The sequence below is a fragment of the Apiospora phragmitis genome, assembly GCF_038363925.1.
Source record: "Apiospora phragmitis strain CBS 135458 chromosome Unknown utg000009l:1.0-1189150.0:1.0-1190623.0, whole genome shotgun sequence".
In the NCBI taxonomy this organism is placed as follows: Eukaryota; Fungi; Ascomycota; class Sordariomycetes; order Amphisphaeriales; family Apiosporaceae; genus Apiospora; species Apiospora phragmitis.
Window position 1 is genome coordinate 1076607 of NW_027117408.1, and position 15511 is coordinate 1092117.

At 55.6% G+C, this 15511-nt stretch overlaps 6 protein-coding genes across 6 annotated transcripts; 5 read left to right on the forward strand and 1 right to left on the reverse strand.

Moving 5' to 3' along the window:
* Nucleotides 1–1208: 1208 nt before the first annotated feature.
* PG994_009815 (uncharacterized protein) lies at nucleotides 1209–2170 on the forward strand (the record flags this gene model as incomplete). Its single annotated transcript, XM_066861224.1, has 4 exons — nucleotides 1209–1250; nucleotides 1312–1357; nucleotides 1406–1928; nucleotides 1999–2170. 4 exons carry the CDS (start codon nucleotides 1209–1211, stop codon nucleotides 2168–2170), a joined length of 783 nt encoding a protein of 260 aa, XP_066713394.1.
* Nucleotides 2171–3160: 990 nt separating this feature from the next.
* PG994_009816 (uncharacterized protein) lies at nucleotides 3161–3358 on the reverse strand (the record flags this gene model as incomplete). Its single annotated transcript, XM_066861225.1, has 1 exon — nucleotides 3161–3358. One exon carries the CDS (start codon nucleotides 3356–3358, stop codon nucleotides 3161–3163), a length of 198 nt encoding a protein of 65 aa, XP_066713395.1.
* Nucleotides 3359–3394: 36 nt separating this feature from the next.
* Nucleotides 3395–3574, forward strand: PG994_009817 (uncharacterized protein; the record flags this gene model as incomplete). The annotated part of the gene is made up of 1 exon (XM_066861226.1): nucleotides 3395–3574. The coding sequence occupies one exon, from the start codon at nucleotides 3395–3397 to the stop codon at nucleotides 3572–3574; it is 180 nt and encodes a 59-aa protein (XP_066713396.1).
* Nucleotides 3575–4206: 632 nt separating this feature from the next.
* On the forward strand, nucleotides 4207–8771 carry PG994_009818 (ABC transporter family protein; the record flags this gene model as incomplete). Its single annotated transcript, XM_066861227.1, has 19 exons — nucleotides 4207–4696; nucleotides 4757–4775; nucleotides 4836–4913; nucleotides 4981–5053; nucleotides 5133–5249; nucleotides 5273–5338; nucleotides 5411–5665; nucleotides 5816–6215; nucleotides 6263–6451; nucleotides 6505–6677; nucleotides 6762–7291; nucleotides 7365–7414; nucleotides 7485–7510; nucleotides 7573–7612; nucleotides 7666–7859; nucleotides 7906–7945; nucleotides 8021–8057; nucleotides 8127–8685; nucleotides 8745–8771. 19 exons carry the CDS (start codon nucleotides 4207–4209, stop codon nucleotides 8769–8771), a joined length of 3363 nt encoding a protein of 1120 aa, XP_066713397.1.
* A 539-nt stretch (nucleotides 8772–9310) lies between these two features.
* PG994_009819 (uncharacterized protein) lies at nucleotides 9311–11231 on the forward strand (the record flags this gene model as incomplete). Its single annotated transcript, XM_066861228.1, has 5 exons — nucleotides 9311–9598; nucleotides 9648–9660; nucleotides 9745–9874; nucleotides 9963–10167; nucleotides 10227–11231. 5 exons carry the CDS (start codon nucleotides 9311–9313, stop codon nucleotides 11229–11231), a joined length of 1641 nt encoding a protein of 546 aa, XP_066713398.1.
* Nucleotides 11232–12259: 1028 nt separating this feature from the next.
* On the forward strand, nucleotides 12260–13798 carry PG994_009820 (uncharacterized protein; the record flags this gene model as incomplete). Its single annotated transcript, XM_066861229.1, has 1 exon — nucleotides 12260–13798. The coding sequence occupies one exon, from the start codon at nucleotides 12260–12262 to the stop codon at nucleotides 13796–13798; it is 1539 nt and encodes a 512-aa protein (XP_066713399.1).
* Between the last annotated feature and the right edge of the window lie 1713 nt (nucleotides 13799–15511).

The following is a 15511-nucleotide window of genomic DNA, read 5'->3' on the forward strand; positions in this document are numbered from 1 at the left end:
CCTTAATCGGATCTGACTTTTGATTAGTATATGACCCGGTTTCTGCTGTAACTGGGGTATACGCAATCGCCTGGGAGTTATGGGATCTCGCGCCGAATATGAAGTACCGCACATGTAACCACAGGAGTCAAAAATCACAACTGCATGATCATATGGATTTACAGGTTACGCAAATCGTGGCTTGCGCTTTATCAAAAGGTTCCTCTCGGGAATGCTACGTTACGATCTACATGAGAGACGGAGTTTTCCGTTCTTCTCGAATTGCAACACAATGAGCCTGATACGTTAATATCGACGGCCGCGACGGTGGTGACAGACTACGACACTAGAGTGTCGTTTGATTGCGACGTTTGATATGACGGCCTTGGCGCGCGGCACTTGGAGCTCAAGGATGCAGGGCATATTGGTGGGGGTAGACACGCGAAAGGCTTGGCCTAGCTAGCCTAGCAACTTACACTAAACGTCAATCCCATCTATCTCGTGCAGAAATGGCGCACGGGTATCTTTTGGCGGCTTCGGGTGGTACAGCCGGCTGTCTGTCTTGTACTGAAATCGTCACCCTGCAGCGGCTCCCCACCCCCTTTCTCACCTTTATCCGGGACCGAGACCGGGGCGAGGGTGGGGCCCCTTGTGCATGGCTGGATAACGATCTCTGGGCCCTTCACGCTGTATTGCCATCCCAGAGGCTCCGGGGGAGTCCAATTAGGCTCGGCGTCAAGCTCCCAACTACCCTATCCGGATGATAGACAGGCCACTTGCAGGAATCAGGGAACCTTTCCCCATGTAACCAAGTGCCCGATGTTGATTGCATGAATGCCTCACATGAATGGCTTTGCTTATTACCTTACCCTTCAGATCACGGAAGCTCCTAGCTACGGAAGCAGCTGGACATGCAGCATCATACGAATCTCTCAAACCACCCCTTTTTGCCCTTTCTCTCCGCCACCTGTATTATGCGTTTTCGAACGTCTGCGCCTTCGTGAGCTGCATATGTGGCAGCAAACTTCACTGCGTCTCTTCTTGCCAAGCAAAACTTATCACGCAAGACAGATGAATGAGACCGCATTGCAGAGCTTGGCTTGATCGTGGTGGGAGCACAACCGCAGATATACCCTCCCAGTCGTTTCGTTTTCTAGATTCCCTTATTACCAACCACATACAGAGTCGCATCATTCAATCCTAGACCACCATCATCTAGAAATCCCAAGATGAAGTTCCTGTGCCTGCCAGGCGCCTATGGAAGCGCAGATGTGAGTTTTGGTGAGGTTCTGTTCTACTCGATCTTGGCTCTGTTGACTGATTTCCACCTAGAAATTCCAAATTCAGCTCGGTATGATTGTGCACAAGTTTATTAGACGTTCTCGAAGGTGGTGAACTGTATGACTGATTCTTTCTCGCGAACAAGCTCCTCTAGTCAAGGAGCTCATGTCCGATGACACAGCGTCTTTCCGCTTCATCGACGCGCCATGTGAAGCCGTGCCGCCCAAGGGCTTCGCCGACTTCTTCGGCAACCCGCCCTACTACCGCTTCATCGAGCCCGACGACAAGGACACGGCCGAGACGGACGTGCTGTCGCGCATCCGCGACTTCCCCGAGTGCGACACGGCCGAGGACACGATGCGGGAGCTGATGCGGGAGGGTATTGGCAGCAGCGTCCTGAGCACCGACCGCGCTATCCAATTCTTGTTTGACATCATGGAGCGCGAGGGGCCCTTTGAGGGCATCATCGGCTACTCCGAGGGCGCCACCGTCGCGGGCACCCTGCTGCTGCACGAGCAGCGCCGCCGCGAGAAGGCGGGCCGGAAGCCGCAGATCAAGTGCGCCGTCTTCTTTGCGGGGTGGCCGCCGCTGGACCCCGTAGTCTACAAGATGGTGCTCTCGGACGAGTCTGATCTCATGATCGATATTCACACTTGCCATATTAGTGAGTTGATTAACACTCCGCTACTCAATGTCGTTCTCTGTTCCTCCTGCTTACTAACGGGCTGTTATCACCAGTCGGTTCTTTGGATCCTTACGTTTCGGGATCGATGGCGCTCTACAACACGTGCGACCCGGATACAGCCTACATATTCGATCACGGCAAGGGGCATACCTTGCCGCGGGAAAGGGGGTGGTCAAGGAGCTAGGCGATGTCATCCGAAACATGATCGCCGAGGTGTCCTCTTGATTACACGACGAAGATCGTAGCCCGTGTTTGTTCGTTATGCATTACCTCAATAGATTGTTTACTGGCTCTTACCTTGATTCCTTCCTGTAAAATGAGTTCTGGCACGTGTCAGTTGTGAGTACCACCGAATGTGACCACATGATCGCTGAAGAAGAAAAATCTGTCCTTGTCACCAAGTAAATGATGGTGGTACCACCGATGATGAAAGGGTGATATGGTCTGGCCCTCAATCGCCCCCTCGTCCTGCAGATAAGTAATGTTACACGAACATGATACCTGCCTGTTCCCGGTGTATTTGGGAAAAGCGCGTACCCGCCGCAGGTACCCTATCGAACCCCCTTCTCTGGGAGATCTCCCGGGCCCTACCTTCATCGGGCTCAGGTTGCGTGCTATAGCCTTCGTTATACCGTCCAGGGTTCGTTCATTCATTTCGTCAAAGATGCCAGATTCATGCGTCGGTACCCCAAGTGCCGCGGTGCCAACTTGCTTTTGTGCCAGGCTCGGTTTACCCGGAGTTAGGCTCCGAAGTTCCTATCGCATTTCCAGCATATTTAGCCTGCGCCGCACGTAAGGAATATATGGTTGCAGTGCATCCATGCGCGAATCCAACGCCAAAGCCCGGCTTCTTCCGTTGAACAATTCCTGCGCAGGCGATTGGCAAACCACGTTACGCAAGGTTCTAATCATTCCTCAGCACATTGCTCTACGCTCTTCTCTAAGGTTTGCCCATTGTGGAGGTATTGCTGGTGCAGTCTCTGCGCGCCTCTGTAGTTGCATTACTGGGGGTTGCCTCTAAGCATAAACCGTCTCAATGAGAGCTTGTGTGTCCAGCAGGTCTGAGGAATGCCACTTGTATCATACTGATCGCATGTACTGGGAGCTGCAAGTTAGTCTTTGCTAGGCAGATATGGCAAAGTCCAAAGAGAACAGTCGGCTCTACACGCCAAGGCCAACGCGTGTCGGCGGACGTATGTCGGAGAACGGAGCCGGTTACGAGATAGTGACGGTGCCGTCGGTGGTCATACTGTCTGGGGGCAATGGCTCCTCGACGGACCTGGTACACTCTGCCCCGCCGCCCGGACGGGCGGCCTCGGTGGCATCTAAGGTGTCCTCGACCTCATTGTCGGACTCGGGTCGGCACCCCAGCAAAGCCGTCCACGCACCGCCGTAACATATTACTGAAAGCATCGCTGGGCTCCATCTCGGTAGTGGACGAGACAGAGCATGGGGCCTCTTCCTCTCATGGAGCGCCGTTGGCTACCATTGAGTCTGCTTCACACCCTCCGCCACTCGGAGGAGATGGGCTCCCACCACATCTTCCAGGGGCCACCTCCTCTGCCGCCGCCGCTGCCGCCGCCACCGCTGGTGCTGGTGGTTCTGCTGCACCCCCGGGCCGCCCAATGACCCAAGACTGAAACCCCCAAACGTGGCGCGCCGTAAGAAGACACTGTCAAGCTTTCTTGTAAGTCACCATTCCGAAGTCGGGCGGTTCGATATTGTACTGATACCTTACATGAAGCGTATCTTCTCCTATACTACCACGAGCGGTCGGCTTGTTCTGGCCTCGTCGATTGTTGCATCAACTTGTGCCGGGATTGCCTTCCCATCCATGACCATAATCTTCGGTAGGCTTTCCTATCCCCTTTTTGCCAGTCGTGAGAGAGCAGGATTGCTTCACCATTCCTTTTAATACTGGCGTTTCCTGACTTTGCCTACGATAGGTCGGTTGGTCGGCAACTTCGCATCCGCAAGGGCAACATGGGAGGGCGAAACCGCCCAGCAGATCATGAAGCACACCATTGATCAGAACGTGTAAGATTCCCCCCTTCCATCAACATGACCCTGAACGAGTAAGGGTAAGCACTGAATCTTCTTGTAGACTTTATATCGTGTACATCTTCATAGGGCGCTTCGTACTAGGGTACATAGCCACGGTACGTCCCAACAATGTCCCAAGACACATATGAAGCTTTTCTCGAGCCCGTTTTCTTCATTGATATCTAAATAACACACACACGTAGCTCGGGTTCCAAACCATGAGCCTCAGCATCTCCTCGGCGATGCGCCTGGCGTACCTCCAAGCCCTGCTGGGCCAGCGCGTCTCGCTCCTCGACACGCAGCCGCCGGGTCAGATCGCCGCCATCATCACGACGACGGCCAACATGCTGCAGAGCGGCATCTCGGACAAGCTCGCGGCCGTGCTGCAGAGCCTGTCGCTCATCGTGTCGGCCGCCGTCATTGCTTTCTTGCACAGCTGGAAGCTGACCCTCGTCACGGGTAGCGGCCTGCTGCTCATCACGCTGTGCTACTGCATCACCATCCCGTTCATCACGCGCAACATGAAGGAGGTCGAGGACGCCAATATCAAGGCGTCGGCCACGGCCAACGAGGCCCTGGGCTCCATCCGTATGATCGCCGCGTGTGGCGCCGAGTCTAAGATGGTGGTTAGGTATGCGCGCTGGGTGGCTGAGTCGCAGCGCCGGGGTATGAGTCTTTCCAAGGTTATCGCCATTCAGCAAGCCACGAGTGAGTCGCCCTAGTCAATCACTATTACCTACTTCTACATTTGCTAACCAACCACAACAGTCTACTTCAGCGTATTAGCGTGAGTTTCAATTTCTATTAAGCTTATACAGTCACTGGGGAAATGCTGACGTGAAACAAGGACATTCGCTCTGGCTTTCTGGTTTGCGGTGAGGATGCTTCTCAGTCTCGAGATACCTAACGTCGGAACGCTCATCATGTAAGTATGGTAAAGAAGGAACCACCCCACCCAGAACAGTGCCCTTCTCGCTGACCTTTCCTATCAGCGTCTTGATGTGCGTGATGATGACCGTCATGACAGTAGGCAACATCGCGGCGCCCCATTTCGGCCGCGGCCCGGTCTGCAGGGGCCGCCAGCATCTTGTTTAACGGCATCGACGCACCGCTGCCCAAAACCAGTGGGCTGAAGGGTCCCGAGGTGTCAGCGTCCCAAAATATTGTGCTGTGGAATGTGAACTTCGCGTACCCGACCCGGCCGATGAAGGTCCTGGACGAGCTGAAGCTCGTCCTCCCCGCGGGCAAGGTGACGGCCATCGTCGGGCCCTCGGGATCGGGCAGAGTACCATTGTCGGGTTGATCGAGCGGTGGTATGAGCTCGATGGTGACCCTGACAAGAACAAGCTGGTGAGTTGATGTCTGGGCCCCTTAGCCAGTTTAGGACCTACTGTCTTTAACGCTGAATCCCCCCCTTGACAGATTGCGTTCTTTCGCAATGGCAGCATCACAGTCGGCGGCAAGAAACTTCATGACATCGACTTGAAGTGGTGGCGGTCGCAGATAGGCCTTGTGCAACAAGAGCCGTTCCTGTTCAACGACACCATCTACAACAACGTAGCCAATGGTCTCGTAGGCACGGAATGGGAGAATGCCACGGAGGCCAAGAAGAGGCAGCTCGTCGAGGTGGCCTGCCGCGAAGCGTATGCGGACGAGTTCATCTTGCGTTTACCCGAAGTAAGAAACACCGCCTTCGTTACTACTGCCCTTTGATTTTCACTCTCCGTACCCGAGTACCGAACCCTTTAACTACCGACTCGTCTCCCACCTCCATCAGCCATTGCCATTGATTAACAGCGGCTAACCGCATATATGCTACTATCATAGGGCTTCGACACCTCCGTCGGCGACGCAGGCATCAAGCTGAGCGGAGGTCAGCGGCAGCGCATCGCCATCGCGCGCAGCATCGTGAAGCAGCCGGCGATCCTCATCCTGGACGAGGCGACGAGCTCCATCGACGTGCGCGGCGAGAAGGTGGTGCAGGCGGCCCTGGACCGCGTGTCGCGGAACCGCACGACCCTCATGATCGCGCACCGGCTGTCCACCGTCAAGAAGGCCGACCACATCGTCGTCCTCAGCAAAGGGAAAGTGGTCCAGTGGGGGAACCACGAGTCACTCATGGCCCAGCACGGCGGGCCCTATTGGCTGTTGACCAACGCCCAACAGCTGGGCATGGGGCATCATCATGGGGCTGGTGGTAATGGCGAGGAGGTGGAAGAAGGGGCAAGTGCCAGCGCTATGGCTGATGAGTTGTCTGACACGGCTTTCACCGAGGCGGACAAGCGCACAATGGATCTCATGACCCTGGATCCTGGGACGGCGCGGAAACCATGACCGGGGCTAGGAGGGAGAAGGCCTACAAGCCTAAAGGTGCTATGAGGAGCCTTGGAGGCATGCTGTTGGAGCAGAAACCACTCTGGCCATGGTACCTGATGTTGCTGGTCGGAGCCCTCATTGCTGGCGGTGAGTCTGCTCATTCGCTCCTGGTATGATGTCACTAACTCTGGCTGTCAAAGCAAGCACCCCTGTCCAGGCCTACTTATTTGCGACATTGATATCATCCTTCGCGTTCTGGGGTGACACCTTGGTCCAAATCACCAACTTCTGGTGCCTAATGTTTGTCGTGGTTGCCGGTGCGGTGGGCTTGGGATACTTTGCGTTGGGCTTTGCCTCGACAAGAATCGCATTTGTAAGTTGAAGTTTACAGAAAACGTTTGTCAACTTCTGACCACGACGCTTCGCATTACTGACGAGTCTCGGGCAACTCCCACAGCTGATCACCTCGGTCTACCGACGCGAGTACTTCGCCAACATCATCAGCAAGCCCGTCTCCTTCTTCGACGGTGAGGGCCACTCGGCGGGCGCCCTGACGGCCCTGCTGGCGACGGACCCGGCGCAGCTGCAGCAGCTGCTGGGCACCAACATGGCCTTCGTGACCATCTCGCTACTGAGCGTGGCGGGCTGCCTCGCCATCGCCTTCTACTTCGGCTGGAAGCTGACGGCCGTCGCGCTCTCGTGCGCCATGCCGTTGGCTTTGGCCGCGGGCTTCTTCCGGATCCGCTGCGAGAAGGCGCTCGAGCGCGACACGCTGCAGGTCTTCGCCGAGAGCGCTCAGTTCGCGACCGAGTCCGTCGGCGCCATCCGCACGGTCACGGCGCTCACGCTCGAGGACCGCATCGCGCGCAAGTACGAGAGCTTGCTGCAGGAGCACGTGGGGCGGGCTTTCCGGAGGCTGCGCTGGGCGACTATTGTGTTCGCGGCGAGTGACGCGTTGCCGCTGCTGTGTATGGCTTTTGTGCTTTGGTAAGTACTCACACATAAGTCCTCCTGTCCTTACAAACATGTGGTGTCCGTGAGTTTTATTGACTGTTCGCAGGTATGGAGGCCATCTTGTGGTCGATGGAGAGTACTGGACATTCAATTACTGTAAGCTGGACTGTTGGGGTTTCATGACGCACCATATCCTCACAGCTATCACTGACTCAATCCTATCCAGTGGTTGTTTATATCGCCGTAGTTCAAGTAAGTATCATCTTATCTTCGTTATCGTCGATGACCCTCTCGGACTGATGATATTTCCACAGGGGGCAATTGGTGCTGGGCAGTGGCTCAGCTTCGGTCCAAGTAACTCATTTCGGTCTTGCCCAATACCCTGAGCCTTTGCTGACAAGCTCTAGATATTGCGCAAGCAAACGTTGCAGCTAACCGGATCCAAGCAATGCGAGTCCAAGAGAAAGACGACGACAGCGGCGTTACGCTCCACCAAGACAACTACGGGGACGAAGCGGAAGGAGTTCGTCTGGAGTTGCAGAACGTCTGGTTCCGGTACCCAACTCGGGACGTAACGGTCCTCTGCGGACTGGACATGACGGTAAGTAGTCTTACCTCGAAGCCTGCCATGTACTAACTCCACGTAGATAGAAAAGGGACAGTTCGCCGCGATCGTGGGACCTTCAGGTACACTCTCGATCTCTTACCCCCTATCATTTGATTTTCATAATCAAGAAGGCATGGCTAATGCTGGCATCACAGGCTGTGGCAAGACTAGTGTGATATCACTTCTCGAGAGGTACAGTATCTTTGTTCCACTTGACTATCTGTGCAAGTTTGGATGATTGACATCTCCTTACCTACTTAGGTTCTACGATGTCAAGTCCGGCAGCATCCAAATGAACGGTATCGACATCCAAGACATCCGGCTACGGGACTACCGCAAGACCATCTCGCTCGTGGCGCAAGAGCCCTCACTCTTCGAGGGCAGCATCCGCGAGAACGTCCTGCTGGGCGTGCCCGACGAGTCCACCGTCAGCGACGCGGACCTGCAGCGCGCATGTCGCGAGGCTGAGATGCACGACTTCGTCGCGTCGCTGCCCGAGGGCTACGACACCGGCGTCGGGATCAAGGGGGTGCTGCTGTCGGGCGGGCAGAAGCAGCGGCTCTCGATCGCGCGGGCGCTGATTCGCCGGCCCCGGCTGCTGCTGCTGGACGAGGCCACCTCCAACTTGGACTCGGAGACGGAGAAGCTCATCCAGGGCGTCTTCGAGCGCGCGCGCCGGACCCGCACTATGGTCGTCGTCGCGCACCGGCTGGCCACTATCCAGAACGCCGATGTCATTTTCGTGTTGGGCGACGGGGCCGTGCTGGAGAAGGGTACGCACAGCTCGTTGCTGCAGAAACGGGGGGTCTACTACAGCATGGTGAGTAATTCTTCTGTTTGCTATCGCCTTTCTGAGTACTGGGCTGACCCAGCAATCAGTGCCAAGCGCAAGCTTTGGACCGATGATATGGAAGGGTTGAGGATTGGGATCAATCAAAGTGGATATTGAGAGGAGCAATGAACCAATTGGTTATATCGTGGGGAATCGAGAACGGCTTCTCTCTTCTTTCTCCTAATGAAGGCCACAAGCCATTGCTCGTTCTATTACGGTGACCAGATGTTCAATCGGAAACATAATGTGCAATCTTTGGTATCCACAAGTTGCTGAGACTCGACTGGTCTTTAGATTTTCGGGTGTGTTTCAACAGAGCGAGATCTGGGGTAGGTACGATGATGCGAGACCCGAGTAACGCACGACCCGAGTTGGGTTCTATGACGCGAGATCCGGTTCGGCGGAAGCGTCTGTTCTCCTCGTGGTCAGCATGAGCATCGGAGAATATTATTTCTATTTTGCGGCTACATCGTGATTCTCCACCCTGAAACCCGCCGACGGGTATGCACGTGTGTCGTAATTAGGGGAGAGTGCTTCACCACTGCATTTGAATATTGCCAATCAGTCACTGTTTCATTTTCATCCATCGATATTACTGCAATACTAGATCAGGATGGCGTCTCCTTCGATTCCAGATAAGTGCACCGTGCTGGTGATAGGTGCTGGGCCCGGCGGTTCCTACGCTGCCTCGGCGCTGGCCCGGGAAGGCATCGATGTGGTCCAGCTAAGAGGCCGATGCATTCCCCGATACCACATCGGCGAAAGTATGCTGGCGTCGATGCGACATCTGCTCCGATTCATCGACCTAGAGGAAAAGTTCGAGTCATACGGCTTTATCAAGAAGGTGAGAGAGAGAGCGAGCACTAGACGGAATCCTGGGTCTTCCATGGGGATAGTGATAGTAATGCAGCAGTTTTTAGCCCGGTGCCGCCTTCAAGCTTAACAGGCAGAAGCGCGAGGGATGTAAGTGGACACACGCCGACCCCACCATATTAGTCGATAATACTCTCTCTTGTCCTACTTTGGTGTGCTGACTATGGCTTCTAGATACGGACTTCATCGCCGCGGGCGGCCCCAATAACTACGCCTGGAACGTGGTGCGCTCCGAAGCGGACCTGCTGATGTTCCGCCACGCCGCCGAAAGCGGTGCCAAGACCTTTGACGGCGTCAAAGTCAAGTCCGTCGAGTTCCAGGACGCGACGACGGTGCCGGAAGAGAGCCTAACCTCCACCCGGGCGCCCCGTCGCCGCGACGTACGAGGTTAGGTCCACCAAGGAGACGGGCCGCATCGCGTTCGACTACGTCGTGGACGCCAGCGGCCGCGCCGGCATCCTTAGCACGCAGTACATGAAGAACCGTCGCTACAACCAGGGGCTCAAGAACGTAGCCAGCTGGGGCTACTGGAGGGGTGTGGCACATATTCGCCCGGGACGTACAGGGAGAACTCGCCCTTCTTCGAGGCGCTTCGTGGTAAGTACAGCTCCGGGTGACCTTGGGATCGCACCACGATGGAATGCGGAGCTAACCAGCAATTCTGCGCACTAATTAGATCAAAGCGGCTGGGCCTGGTTCATCCCCCCCACAACAAGACCGTCTCGGTGGGCGTGGTCATGAACCAAGAGATCGCCACCCAAAAGAAGAAGGAGGCCCAACTTGACACCACAGGTCACTACCACGAGAGCCTGAAGCTGGCGCCCGCCCTGGGCCAGCTCATCGGCGACAAGGGCAAGCTCGTGAGCACCGTCAAGGCCGCGTCTGACTACTCCTACAGCGCGTCGGCCTACGCGTTCCCCCACGCCCGCATCGTCGGCGACGCGGGCTGCTTCATCGACCCGTACTTCTCGTCGGGCGTGCACCTGGCGCTCACAGGCGGCCTCTCGGCGGCCGCCACCATCGCGGCCGCGCTCCGGGGCGACTGCGACGAGGCCGCGGCGGCCGACTGGCACAGCAAGAAGGTCGCGGACGCGTACACGCGCTTCCTGCTCGTTGTCCTCAGCGCCTACCAGCAGATCCGGCACCAGGAGGAGCCGGTGCTGAGCGACTTCGGCGAGGACAACTTTGACCGCGCCTTCTCGTTCTTCCGACCGAGTGAGCCAACACTTACCGTAATTGCGTACCCCCCGTGGCTAACCATTCAACGTGAAACAGTCATCCAAGGCACCGCCGACGCGGCGGCCAGCAAGCTGACGCAGGCGGAGCTCAACAAGACGCTCGAGTTCTGCGCCAATGCGTTCAAGCCCGTCGCTTCGGACGAGGCGCGCAAGGCCGTCGAGACGCTCAACGCGGCGGGCGACCACGGCGCCGGCGTGGACACGGCCGGCCTGACGCAGGACCAGATCGACGCGCTCGACCACGTGCGTGCGCGCAAGATGATGCGCACCGAGGACACGATGAACATCGACAGCTTCGGGACCGATGCTATCGGCAACTTGGTGCCCCGCTTGGTGCGAGGCAGCTTGGGGCTGAGGCCTCAGGCCGAGAAGAGCGTGAATGGTCATGCAGGAGGGGCGGCTGCTGTCAACGGCGTGGCATAAGCAGGAAGTCGTGGAACGCACGCACGTGGCAGGTTGCTGTGGAGGCACCATTAGTCCGAACTTGTACTAGTCTTTCCCTATCAAACAACAAGTTACAGATTAAGTTCCCTCTCCACAAAGTGGAATCGCACTTCCTTTACCCCCGCGGGCGCGTTCCGCAGGCCACTTTTAGTCATCAGTGACGGCCTGTCATCCTATCTCTACATCGGTGTTCAGTGGGATAAGGTTAAACTCTGCTGAATGAGACGCATACGCTCAGCCTGCATTGAGACGTAAAGTAGCGCAGTACCGCCGAAATGGTTCGTCTTGTCTCAACTTCGTACCATAAAAGAGCAGAAGGTGGAATAACATGACTCGCCCAGCCACGAGGCCCTGAGTCAGCTTTTCAGGGAATCAAGGCCCCTTAGGACACCATGCCCTCCTGCCACAAATGTCAGACAGGCGGTAAGTGCAACATCAGCTAGGTATCCGTACTAGGTATGCCAATCACCATTGTGTGTAAAGACACGACATCAACCACACACGAGACACTCCAAGCCATCTTTATCGTGCTTTTCCGTTGGCTTCCAGCAACGTGGTATGGCCAAGATACATGACTCGATTCAGTCACGGGTAGAGTGTTATCTGACTTCTTATTGGCAAATGCCCAGTTCCTCACTCGGTACAACCCGTTACTCTGGGCCCTACCCGCCCGATAAGGTTTCCGACAGCCAGGTACCTTGATTAACATTTGCCTCGTATGAGGGCCTCGCCTTGCCATTTCTGCTTCGCCGAGAACCAGAAATCCGACGGCAAGTGAGCTGGGCGTGTGATAAGAAGGCTACATACTTGTTTGCGAAAGCTCGTGTGCCCGGCTTGATGAGTCGCCAGTGGGGAAGAGAAGGGGAACATGGCGCAGGCATATTCGTATGGGTGAGCGGCGAGCTCCTTTCAAAGTTTCCTCCCGAAACTCAGTTTCTCCCGTCTTCAAACCACTCTGCATCACTCGGCACGGGCACTGCGGGAGCTGAAATAAGGTATCTACCGAGATGGCAGCAAATGGCGGTGCGGTCAAGGGCCAGCCTTTACGCTATGCTTGCGACCGCTGCCATTTCCACAAGCTCCGGTGCAGTCGGACAGACCAACGGGCCAGCGGGAATCCGGACACGGATGAGCCATGTTCACGATGTCGCAAGGCCCAAGTCACATGCGTCCAGGGAGTTCGCGGCAAGGTTGGCAGGCCTGCCAAGTCTCTGAAGAGGAAGGCGAGCCAGTATGAAGAAACGTACCGGACACCAAGCAACGATGGCTCCGAGGCCAGCCACGAATACCAACAGCGGCGAGAGGGGCAAGATGAGCTCTCAACCTCGCCAATACCGGATGCGATCACCCACACAATCACGGCCACTATGCCCCCGAGGGCCAGCGATGCCGATTCAGAAGAGGACTCCCGACCGACTTCGCGACCCTGCCTTCGATCTCCCTTGCAATACCAGACGCCGGTCATGTCGATGTTTCCACTCAACACGAGCGAAGGCGAAAGTTGGGAGACGCTCATGATGCCCGATGACAGCTTCGAATCCGGCTTCGTCACGAGCTTCGACCTTCCTCCATTCCCCACTCCTGTGAGCGAGACCTGTTTTCAAGAGGGACCTACCACGTCGCCTAACGGAACTGATGGCATCGGTCGCGATATGATGGGTAGTATCTCCGGAGCAACACCAAGTCCGCTTTCTCAGTTCTTTAATACGGAGGCCATCAACGATTATGCGGAAGGCCGAGTTGGTTCGGGTGACCACCCTGGGTCGTCCCCCTCGTCCAGTGGACACGTTCCGACCCCAACCCCCTCAACCTCGTTTGGCGGCGGCGCAAGGACCAGCTATGGGAAGCTATCAGACCTCAACCTTAGAATCAATACGGTGTTGGGGAGCTCGGGAGAGGATATAGAAAGCGGCGGGAGGATCCTAAAAGATGTCTCTAGCCTTGCTAGTGAGCTGATTGATGCTGCACGGCAAATCATGCCTCTATTAGTCACGGACATCTCCGTGCCGGAGGGGACCGAGGTGCCACCACCCCAAGCTGCCAGCGCGGGAGGTCAGGAGACGTCGCTTCAGTCCGAAGCCAGTCCAACAAACGACGCGACAATGCCCAGACGAGCGCACGGCAGCCCTCGACCCAGGCGACGGTGCGGTCCTGACTCCGGTCTCGTTTTCCTGTTTCTTGCCTGTTATTCGGGAATTTTGAACATCTTTGAGCTCATAGTCAGCGACCTCTGGGCGCGGCGCAGCGAGTTTGCCGAGCGGGGAGGCTCTGTGGGTTCCCTGCTGGAGACCTCGCTGGCCGTGCACACCATCAACTACCTGTTCCGGCTTCTCCGTGGATCCTCGCTCTTGTGGGATTCCAGCGGCTTGGAGACTGACCCGGCGCTGGATGATGACAGCGCTGGCTGGTGCGGAGGGGGGCCCGCCGGCGGGAGGGGTCGGGCGCCGGGGTTCGGGTTGTTGAGGGCGACGTGCGCTGGCATGAGGGATCGGGAGCAACAGCTGCTAAGGAGGACGCAGTGCTTACAACAGTTACTGATCAGGTAGCTTCATTTTGCCCTTGCATGCGATGATGATAAGGGATAGCGGACAGCTGGCATATGATAATGACATACACTTATTGAATGATGAGATTGGTGAGTTGTCCATTGCGTTGGTCCGCCAGATTTTCAGATGCATACCTTTCGCAATGTACTGTTCCTCGCCTGAATGCACTTTACGCTAAAATGTTTGGCGGTCCGGCGTTTGGCTGAAGTTGCACCTCGATATCTCTTGGACCTTGTGAGTGCCATTGCTATCTGTGATCTCGGAGGTATGTCTTGTACTGCGAGGTAAGAAGGATAGTTCCAGAGTCTTGTCATTTGATCTCATGTATGGTATCCGTGTCTCATTGCGCGGAACTTGATCTTGGTGTTAGTAGACTCGATAAGCTCCTCCCGGAAATAGACGACTTGCTCCAGTGTCGCCGTCGCATCCCCCCCCCCCGTGGTTCATTCGACGATTCTGAAGTCGCCGACTTGACCTCTTAGCCCAAAGACGCTGCTTAGCATTAACACAATATTCAGCTCAGTGTCTCTAGGGTGCGTACAGTTTCAACGGTCGGCCTTGGATCCCATTTTTGAACCACCGTGATCAAACCAGCCAGCTTGCAGCTGATTCACTGTTGGTTGGTCATCACGATGTGGTTGGCCTTTACGGAGTCTAGCCGAGTCACCCTGAGCGCCTTCCGCATCTTCCAAAATTGATGCTGGATAGCTGGTTGATTTTCTTGTTCCATGTGAAGAGTCTTGGCGTCAGTAATGGCGATGTACCGTTGTCATCAACTCTGTGCGAAGGACTCCCTGGGCCCATAAACATGCTCCAAAAGTGGCAACACCAGCTATTCTAGACTTGAGGCATCCGAAAGCTTTCGCAACGAAACATTCAGTATTGGAGAGCCTGAGTCGGGCAACTGGTGCCCAGAACTTTTATTGGAGCCTCATCTGTCCGTCGTCTTGCGGGTATTGGTCCAGGAGATGCAGCAAGCGGAGCCCGATTACCTGTCTGGCCTGGAATCGGTTGGGGAACAGCAACAGCACCAACCCGTCCTTTGCTCTGGTTTCTGTCAACTACAACGCAACTTTGAATTTAAGGTCATGGATAACCTGCCACTTACAGATTTCGTATGCCAATGTGAGTATTGAGCTCTCGAAAGTGGTCATATGTCTTCTTATTGAAGGAATCTAATCGGCCTTTCGCTGGAAAGAAAAAAGGTTGATGGGTATTACAGGCTCTGGTAAGAGCAATTTCATAAACACGCTGGTGGACAATGACGCTTGTGTAGGGTACAAGCTGATATCCTGTAAGTCCCCTTTGGAGGTCATATCTATGATACTCATCAAGATTGCTCAGGCGCCATCTAGCAATCGAGCGGCAGGAGGGTGTACCTGATAGACACACCCGGTTTTGATGATACAAAAGTCTGTGACACGACGTTCTGAAAAAAGTCGCCGGTTATCTGTTCATGCTGTACAACCAGAAGATCAAGCTTTCCAGACTCGTTTACTTGCACCGCGTCACCGATGTCTGACTGGGAGGCTCAGCGTCGCAGAACCTCCGCATATGCATGAGCTTGTGTGTTGACGGATTTTACTCGAACATCACCGGCGGATCCCAAGATTCAAGGGGGAAGTGGCTGACGACAAGGATGTGGTGGAGACATAAACAGGACAGACTGTCTACGAGTACCTAGAAAACGGGCAAGCGAAGTGACTAGCAGAG